Genomic DNA, 10144 nt, shown 5'->3' with positions numbered 1-10144 from the left:
TGTTTATCTTTTCAAAAAACCTTGGATTCATTGATCCTTAGAATTGTGCTTTTAGTCTCTATGTCATTTAATTCTGATCTTATCTTGGTTATTTCCTTCCTTCTACTTGCTCTGGGCTGTCTTTGTTTTTGTTCTTCCAGTTCTTGCAGGCATCAGGTTAGGTTTGTTTGAAATGTTTCTGTTTTCTTTAGGTAAGCTTCTATTGCTATGAACTTCCCTCTCAGGACTGCCTTCGCTGTGTCCCATAATTTTTGGGTTGTTGTGAGTTCATTTTCATTTGTTTCCAGAAACTTTTTGATTTCTTCCCTAATTTCAATCTTGACCCATTTGTTGTTTAATAGCATACCATTCAGTCTCCATGATTTGGGGTGTTTTGGGTTTTTTTTCTTTGGGGTTGGTTTGTAATTTTAGTCCCTTGTGGTTGGAGAAAATGCTTGGTATGATTTCAATTTTCTTGAATTTGTCGAAGCTCATTTTGTGACCTATCCTATGCTCTATCTTTGAAAATGTTCCATGTGCATTTGAAAAGAATGTGTATTTAGCTTCTTTGGGATGAAGCGCTCTATATATATATCAGTCAAGTCCATTTCATCTAGGGTGTTGTTTAGTGCAGCTATATCTTTGTTGATATTTTGTTTGGAAGATCTGTCCATTTTTGACAGTGGGGTGTTAAAATCCCCTACTATAATTGTGTTGCTGTCAATATCTTTCTTGAAGTCCTCTAAGATTTTCCTTATGTATTTGGGTGCTCCTATGTTGGGTGCATATATATTTATGATGTGAATGTCTTCTTGGTGGATTCTTCCCTTGAGTATTATGAAGTGACCTTTTGGGTCTCTCTTTATGGCCCCTTTTTTGGAGTCTATTTTGTCTGATATGAGAATTGCTACCCTGGCTCTTTTTTTCTTGACCATTTGCTTGGAAATTTTGTTTCCATCCTTTCCCTTTTAGTCTGTGATGGTCTTTTGTCCTGAGGTGGGTCTCTTGTAGGCAGCATATGTGTGGACCATGCTTTCTTATCCATTCAGCTATTCTATTTCTTTTGATTGGAGCATTTAATCCATTTACCTTTAAGGTTATTATTGAAATGTACTTATTCATTGCCATTTATGTACCTGGGTTCCTCTCTGTCTCTCTCTTTTCCTTCCTTTCCTTAAAGCAGTCCTTTTAGTATTTCTTGTAGAGCTGGTTTGGTGGAGGAATATTCTTTTAGACTTGTTTTGTCTTGGAAGCTCTTTATTTGGCCTTCTATCTTGATTGAGAGCCTTGCTGTGTAAAGTAGCCTTGGTTGTAGGCCTCTGGTTCCCATAACTTGAAATATTTCTTGCCATTCTCTTCTTGCTTGGAATGTTTCCATTGAGAAGTCAGTAGCTAACCTTATTGGGGCTCCCTTGTATGTTACTTCCTTTTTTCTCCCTTGCTGCCTTTAAAATTGTTTCTCTGTGTTGGAATTTTGCCATTTTAATGATGATGTGTCTTGAAGTCGGCCTCTTTGTGTTCCTCTTGAATGGAACTCTCTGTGATTCCTGGATTTGTGTAACTTTTTCTCTCATCAAATTAGGAAAATGTTCCATCATTACTCTTTCAAGGAGGTTTTCTATCCCTTGTTCTTCTCCTTCTCCTTCTGGTATTCCTATTATTCAGGTATTATTATGTTTCATATTGTCTTGCATTTCTCTTAGTCCCTCTTCATTCTTTTTGAGCCTCTTTTCCCTTTCTTGCTCTTTCTGTGAGATTCTTTCTACTGTGTCCTCCAACTCACTGATCTGATCTTCTGCCTCATCGATCCCGCTTTTCATTCCTTCTAATGTGTTCTTCAGTTCCAAAATTGTATTCTTCATTTCCTCTTGGCCTATGCTGATAGTTTCTATTTCATTTTTCATGTTGATATAGTTGTGGAGAGCTCCTTGTAGCTCCCTTCTAGTTTCTGGTAGCTCCTAATTGGGTTTCCTTGAGAGCCATTAGGTATTTGAGGAATATCGAATTCTACCTATAATAGTAGAATTTGTATGAAGCAGAAGGGACAATTGATGAAAAAGTTATCTCTTCCTTTGAGTATATTTGAAAGGTTTATTCCAATCATCATTTTAAAGAAGAGAGATTTTATCTCTGCTAAATAAGTAAGTAATCAAAAATATGAAACAGAAGCCATGATCAGGGCACATACCTACGGTTTGATCCTCCATTGGGGTGTATATAGTAAGCAACTGATCAGTCTCTCTCTTTCATCTCCTGTCTCTCTAAAAATTAATGAATATACCTTCAGGTGAGAAATATACATATATTTATATATATTAGAAAATTATAAAAGCTGTGATTGAAATATAAGATTTTAAGTAATATATAGAGCAAATTAATTGCAGCTATGGGTTTGCAAATTTGATAGATAACTTTGTCATCACAGTTTGTTAATACATGTTTTATTGTTCTTTGTGCACAATAAGGACACTACAATGTATTTGAAATCACAAATACCATATGATGTCACCTATAAGTGGAACCTAATCAACAAAACAAACAAGCAAGCAAAATATTACCAGAGACATTGAAATAAAGAACAAACTGACAGTAAACAGAGGGGAGTAGGGAGAGGGATGATGGAGGAAAATAGGGGAAGAGCTATCAAGGAACATTTATAAAGAACACAAGAACAAAACCACAAGGGGTAGACTCAAGGATGGGAGGAGAGGATGGGTGGATGGAGTGTCATGGTGGGGGGAGTGGAGATAACTATAATTGAACAATAATAAAAATAATAATAATAAATTATAAAAAATAAAGTATTTAAATGAAGCTAATTAAAATTTATTATCTATGAAAAAAGATCATATCGGTAGTTGATATCCATGGTTATTTTAATCTACAGACTAAAGAATTCAGAGTTTAGCCACGCCAAATAAGGCATCGGTTAGCGAATTCATTCTTTTGGGACTTAGTTACAAAGTGTGATATTCTTCTTTCTACTGTTCACCAACTTGTTCAGTGTGACTGGAAACATGACCATCATCATGTTTACAATGATTCACATGTATTTCTCCCTCAGGAATTTCTCTTTCTTAGAAATTCCATTCACAACTGTCTGCATTTCCAGGTTTCTGGTCAGTGTCACAAGAGACACAACTATTTCCTATAATGCTTGTATGACACAATTTTTTTCACAAGTATCAAATTTTTTTATTGTTGTTCAAGTACAGTTTTCTGCCTTTCACCGCACCCTTCCCCACCACTCCAGCCCTCTCCACCACTCTCCTTTGTTTCCACCCCACCTTGTTATTGTCCATATGTCCTTTATTTTTACTTATTTATTTATTCATGTATTTATTTATATTTTATTTTAATTGTTGTTCAAGTACAGTTTTGTGCCTTTAGGGGTAAAAGGCACAACTTTTCTTTAATGCCTCTGGGCTCCACAGATTTTTTTCTTTTGGCTGTAATGTCCTATGATTGTTATGTAGCGATCTGCAAACCTCTACATTACATAACTATCATGAGTAACAAAGTTTGTAACCAACTTAAAATTAGCTCCTGGCTGGCTGCTTGCCTCATTGTCTGTCCCTCTGTCAATATGGGCCTCCACCTGGATTTCTGTGACTCCAACATTATTGACCACTTCACTTGTGACTTTCCTCCTATGCTGCTAATTGCTTCCACAAAGTTTCTACAGATTATGACATTTTTCTTAGCAGTATTCATACTCATGGTAAGTTTGGCCTTGGTGTTTCTCGCTTAGATACCTATCCTTTGAACAATTCTGAAGATGCCCTCTGTCCAGCAAAGGAAAAAGTCCTTTTCAACTTGTGCTTCTCATATGACAGTGGTATCCACTTCTTCTTAAAAACGGTTTTATGTATTCATTTTTAAAGAGAGGAGAAGGGAGAAAGAAAGAGAGGAAGAGAAACATCAAGGTGTGGATGCCTCTCATGAAACCCTTACTGGAGACCTGGCCTGCAACCCAGGCAGATGCCCTGATTGGGAATCAAACCAGCAACCCTTTGGTTCATAGGCCAGCATCCAATCCACTGAACCACACCAGCCAGGGCTGGTTTCTATTTCTTATGGGAACTTTCATTCTTATGGAAAATGTGTAAAAACATCTGCAAAAGAATATGTGGCTTTGAGCAAAGAGAGAGCAGTACTTAATCTCTCTGCTGCTCAAGTGCTGAATCCTTTTATTTATACTTCAAGAAACCAGCAGGTGAAACAGGCTCTTGAGATATTAAAGAGATATTATCCAACAAACATTAACTAACATAAAATCTATAACTGAAACCACAAATAAACCACATGTTATGAAAAAACTAAAATACTTTAAGCAAATAATATTAGGTGGTCAAAGCCTTCAAAGTCATTTTATCACTTTTTTATTTCATTTTTCTACATTCAAATATATTTTTCTGTATTCTTTACCTTTTTTCTTTTCTGAAATTTTCCAAAGTCTATAGAGACATCTATTTTACACAGGTAAAACATAAAGAGATTGTGATGTGTGAACTTAAATAAGTACTGGTCTTTAATTTCAAAATATGAATAGCAAACTCTAGACAACCTATTTAAATCTTACATCAAAATAAAATGCCAGCAACCCAGAGCTAATGAATGGAATGGAGCCAAGCTTCAAGGCTTAGAGTGCTATGTCTCATGATGATGTCTGGCAATGGACTGACTCTTATTCTGTTGAATCAGACATACAGTGTGGCAGACCCTGTCCAGCAGAGTCCACCTGTTGTGGCTGACAGTGAGAATCAATGCACAGGCGACAACAATCCTGCGTGGGAAAAGGGAACAGGCATGGCAGGTCTCTCAAGGGGAAAGTGCCTCTGGATGCCTCAGCCACTCCCTTAAAAGGGGAGAGCCCCAATCCTTGCCTAGACAGGCTTTAATTATTTTCCTGGGGTCTTACATCAAAGAAAGATTTATTATCTATCTATCTAGATTTATTATCCAGATATCTATTATCTATCTATCTATTATCTATCTAGATTTATTATCTAGAATATTATTGTCTACATTCTAGGTACAATCAAGGAAATAAAAATAACATGCAGAGGGGGATGGCAATGAGCTGATTAGCTCTGTCCTCGGGAGAGCTCACACAGGCTTTGGAAATTACCTTGAAGATAGACAATATACATCTGTTGCTTTAGACCAGGGTGAGGGAATTTTAGCAAGAGCAAGCTATAACAATCTGTAAGCATTTTCTAGGCCTGATTCTCATGGGAAAACTCAGTTTTCAAGTCTAGGTTCTGCCCACCACTTCGCATCTGTAGGTTTTCCATACAGAGCTGAGTCACATTTGCCAGGCCAAGACAAACCAGTTCCCTACAATTCCGCGCCCCCCTTTTTTGTTAAGGCTGTTGTGGTGATACATCCCACAAGACTTGCTACTTGCTGGTCTCTTTTGCGACCCTGGGCAAATAATTTGTAAATGCATCATAATATACAAAACATTATTAAAATCAGTAAACAACCAATGGCTCCAGTGACCCACAATCTTAGGTTGAGTCCATCAAACCAGTGTTTTGGGGTTAATGAGCCAAGATTATCATTAAGGGTTTGAAGAATCTCCTGCTTAGTTAAGCGTTGAATATCCTGCAACTGTTTGTGTAACTTTAGTTGCAATTTATTGATTTGTCCCTTTAAATTAGTAGAAAAAGTTCCTCTTAGGTGATGTTGAATATCACTCCAAAAGTGCTGGCTGGAGTTCCACTGTAGTGAGGTGACACACAGTTTGGAGAAACCAGGATCACATACATGTCAGCTGCTGACGGATCACTAGTGCATCCTGGCATTCACCAATCCAGTCGAGCACTGATTCAACTGCAGAAAGTCGAGTCAGGATTTCTTGATCAATCTGGGCCTGCTGAAGCATTTCTAAAGTGGAATTGGTTAAGAGAGCATAAACAGTATGAGCGGTTTGAACTGACCCAATGAGGGCAGCAGTTGCCATGGCTGCAGTAGCTGCAACAACTATAGCAGAAACAATAAATGCAATCAAAGTGCCAACAAACCGTCAGACTCTTAAAGAGGCCAGGGCATTGTTAAGTGCTATTATGCCATGGGGATCTTCCCATTCTCTGGTTACATTAACTGGCATCCATATCTGAGTTTGTCTTCTAACTATATAAACTGTAGTGAGACTTAACTGAGTAATATTGAGATGAGTAAGACAGCTGGCATATATGGAGCCTGCAGGATATGCAGAGAATCAATTTTTGCTGATTTATTATAAAAGACTTGACCTGTCCCTGGAGGTGCCAAAAATAAGTAAGAGTGACAGGTACAAACTGTGATCCAATTTTGCTTTAAAGGGACATCCTGATAGGGGCTTTTTTTAAAAAAATTATACAGGTGTTTTCTAGTAATAAAAAGCAAGCTCATTTTCCATGAGTTGTAATGCCAAGGGCTCGTGTGGTTGGGAGAAACAATTCTAATTATAGGTGCCCCAGTACCGAGCCCCTACCACCACATATTAGTATATGGGATTTCAGGCAGAGCTGAAACTATCGTTGTGCCAAACTTAGCCAGTACTTTCCAATTAGCTTCCCAGTTCTCTCCTACAAAAGGACTTTTGGGGAGAAAAGCAATAGTACCATTCAGTCCTCTGCACAAAGACCAAGAGACTGTCTTTGTGCCTCTGGTCTAAAGTACAGGAATTGAAGAGGGATTGAGTATGATAAATCCTCTCCTGGGTAGGCAAGCCAATTATAGTTACTATGGAAAACTGATAGTAATTACTGTATTGCTCTTTGCTTGCAGCATAAAGTTGCTTCTTTAAAGAAAACCACAAAGTGTCAATAAGAACAGAAAAATAAATTGGCAAATACTTAGCAACATAAACTGCATTTTTTGGCACCAGAATCCAGTGCTTGTTTTCTTCTAGTTGGCGAGTGTCAGCTAGCCACCTGGTCTGCTAGCTGATCTGTTTTCATCTCCAGGTAGCACAGCTTGATGTCTGTTTTGTTATAAAACTTCACCCTTTTAGCTGCAAGCCAGACAGGACCTGTAGGAATGGAAACACATGCATATCTACTTCCCCATGTTAAGAGATCTACAGGACTCTGCCAAGTACCGTATCCCAGCAGATCTCTGTATAAAACTTGAGGATAAGATGACTTTGGTTCTTTCTTCTGAAAATGTTTCTCAGTTTGAGTACAGAGTGATTCATCACAGTTTAGAAAATTATAGGTAAACATAGTTAACATAATCAAATTTGGGGGGGTAGACTCCTGACTCCCCCTTTTTTGTTTTTTTTAGAAGATTTTTAAAGGTATGATGCGCCCATTCAACAATTGCCTGACCAGTTGGATTATAAGGTATTCCTGTTTTATGTTGGATATTCCAGTGCTGAAGGAAGGCTTGAGTAAAATGGGCAAGATATCCTGGGCTATTATCAGTTTTAATTTGCTGAGGCCGACCCAAATGACTGAAGGTTTCAAGCCAATGGGCTTGTATATTTCTTGCAGATTCTCCTGTTAAAGCAGATGCGTGTAGGGCACCAGAGTAAGTATCAATAGAAACGTGAATGTATTTGAATTTTCCAAAGGTAGCATAATGAGTGACATCTGTCAAATCATTTGAGAACTTGGTCCTGGAGGGTTAACTCCTGTGGATGGAGGTGCCTTAGTAAGGGCTTGACAGTCAGGGCATTCTTTAATAATTTACTTAGCTTGAGAATGATAAAGAAACAGTCTATTAACTTTTTCTATTACTTTTTCTGTTTAGCTTTGGGGGTCTGATTTTTGCCCTCCTGGAAGAGCTCTTTTAAGCTCTTAACCTTTGGCTTTTTGGTTTGCAATAGGCAGGGAGCAGTTGGCTGAAAAATAGCCTCAGTTTTTAAAGTGCCTTTTTCTTTCTTTACTCGAAAAGACAGGCCCTCTGCTGTTTTTGCAAGCTGCAATGAGTTAGAGCAGCAAGTTAACTGTTTTGTTGTTTTTAGGACTTGGTAGTTCTTCGGTTTAGAGTTTGCAAGGAAAAATGAGGAGTAGGAGGGGAGTTCTGCTCAAACATGTTTTAGACAAGAGTGGTTATTTGTCAAGGGCCTTTTGTGACTTGATTAACTGATCATTTTTCTTTGGAATAGAATAGCCAGTTCTTTCCCAAGGAAATGATTAGTGTTTACAGGTACTGAGTTAAAAAATAACACGTGGTCTTCTGCAGAGAAGGACTAGTTCTCCTCAGGAGATAGTACGCTTATATTTTATTTTTACAATAAAAAGTCATAGCTCTGGCATAAACAAGGAGGATTCTTAATATTTCTTTAACACATCACACCTCCTATCCCACTTATAGCATGTTTTAGACTGACAAATTTATTAACACATTCATAACTTTTAGAAACAGTTTTTCTCTACTGGCAAATGCATTTACTTCTTTTTTATTTATTCTTGGTGATTACTGCATTCTTGCAATGTGCTCAAAAGTGAGCTGTCTCATTATCTAAAGCCCTTGAAAATTTTTAGGGAGGTTGAAGAAGAGGGAAGGAAGATATTAAGCTCAGCATAGCTTGTTCTCAGGACCGAAGCAGTCCCTGGGTCTTCAGAAAGAGGATTCAAAATGGTTAAAAGACATATTTTCTAGTTCTTTTTCTTTCTGAGCGTTTTATTGTCTGAGGGCAGTGAGATCTTTTTCTTTTCTTTTTTAAATAATCAATTTAAATTCTTTCTGAGTAGAATCTTTATGATTTAACAATATTAGAGATTTCATTCTATTTGTTAAAACATTTTGAGACTCAGATGTTACTTTAAAAACAGAAACAAAAACAAAATTCAAGCAAACCAATATTTTCAAATTAAATCTTCTAAAGGAGGGAGACACTAGTCTTTATCTCACAACACCTGGTGCTGTTTCAACTTCTGCCCAACTTTTCCTAAACAGCTAAGTCTAAAGATCCCTCATCAGGGAGATATTTAGCAGCTTTAAAAAACTGTCAAATTAGCATAAAACATTGCTCTTGTTCTTTAGAGAGCCTATACTTGTTGTTAAAAAGTTTCCATTTTTATTTTCAATTTCCGCCATTTCAGATTCCGCAGCCCATATTAAACCTTAACTAATTAGCTATTAGGGAGTATAGTGTGGTGGGTCAAAAACGTACTGTTAGTGAAAACCATCAGGGAGGACTGCCTGGTATCCAGGGTACCCTAACCCCACTTGTGGGTTTCAGGTTTTTCCAACGTCTAAGACTGCGAGGGCGGGGCTTGAAGCGCCAGGTGACCAACCTTTATATTGCACTCCCTGATCGAGCAGAGAATTAAATTACTGTGATTAGAATTTCCTATGAGGCCCCTACATATCTCAGGGATTGACACCAGGCACCTCTGCAAGGGCCCCTACTCCCACAGGAACTCTTGAGATCTCAAGCCAGAGGGAGAAAATGCCTCATCTTCGGTGTCTGCGACACTCATAAACCACCCTGTTAACTAACTCTGAGTTCTCAAAGCAATCTTCGGAGTCCTGTTGAAACTGAAATACTCATTTACTATCTGCTTTTCTGTTTATAGGCAGGCGGAGGGAAAAGGCAGAATCAAAAAGGCTGCAAAAAGCAGCTTTTAAAGAAAGAATGCGTGGAGGTGCTTGTAAAAAAAAAAGCTAATTTGAAAGGAAAGTTCATAGTATAAAGGACACATGGACAACAACTAAGGGGGGTGGAAATGGGAGGGAGGGAGGGAGCACTGGCGGGGCTGGGATGGGAGTAAAAGACAGAAAACTGTACTTGAACAATAATTAAATTAAAAAAATTAAAAAGAAAGAAAAGTTCATTGCTCTCTCTCCCAAGCCTAAAACCTGATTGGGGATTGTGCCACGGGGATGGGCTTGTGAGTGTGTTTTACAGTGTACATCTCGTTGCGTGGGCTTTTGCTTGCAGTTGTCAGGAAACCTAGTGTTCTTTCCTGGCCCAGGTCCAACTCATACCTGTCACAGGTGTCTTTGTTGCAGCAAGCACCCTTGTGGCTCTTAAATGCTCGACCTCTGCCTATGGGGTGTGGCAATTGCCAGAGAGAGAGCAAGGCTTCTGCTTACTGAAGAAAGTGCAGTCGCAGAGAAAGCGACCTTGGAAAAACACCCCTTTTCCCTAAAATACAACACACCCTACTCCCTCTGAAAAGCACTCTGGGTCGTCAGCCCTTAACCTGGGCTGTTGGGCACG

General features: G+C 38.4%; 1 protein-coding gene across 1 annotated transcript; it reads left to right on the top strand.

Moving 5' to 3' along the window:
• Positions 1 to 2996: 2996 nt before the first annotated feature.
• LOC118975950 (olfactory receptor 6C65-like) lies at positions 2997 to 8935 on the top strand. Its single transcript, XM_037030181.1, is given in 4 exon segments — positions 2997 to 3163; positions 3400 to 3825; positions 4069 to 4211; positions 8886 to 8935. Coding segments are annotated over 4 exon segments (786 nt in total).
• Positions 8936 to 10144: the final 1209 nt, after the last annotated feature.

This window comes from Sturnira hondurensis, unplaced genomic scaffold (assembly GCF_014824575.4).
Source record: "Sturnira hondurensis isolate 20B ecotype Veracruz unplaced genomic scaffold, ASM1482457v3 Scaffold0020601, whole genome shotgun sequence".
Classification (NCBI taxonomy): domain Eukaryota; kingdom Metazoa; phylum Chordata; class Mammalia; order Chiroptera; family Phyllostomidae; genus Sturnira; species Sturnira hondurensis.
Note: the sequence above shows the minus strand (reverse complement) of the source record. Positions and strands in the feature narration are given on the sequence as shown.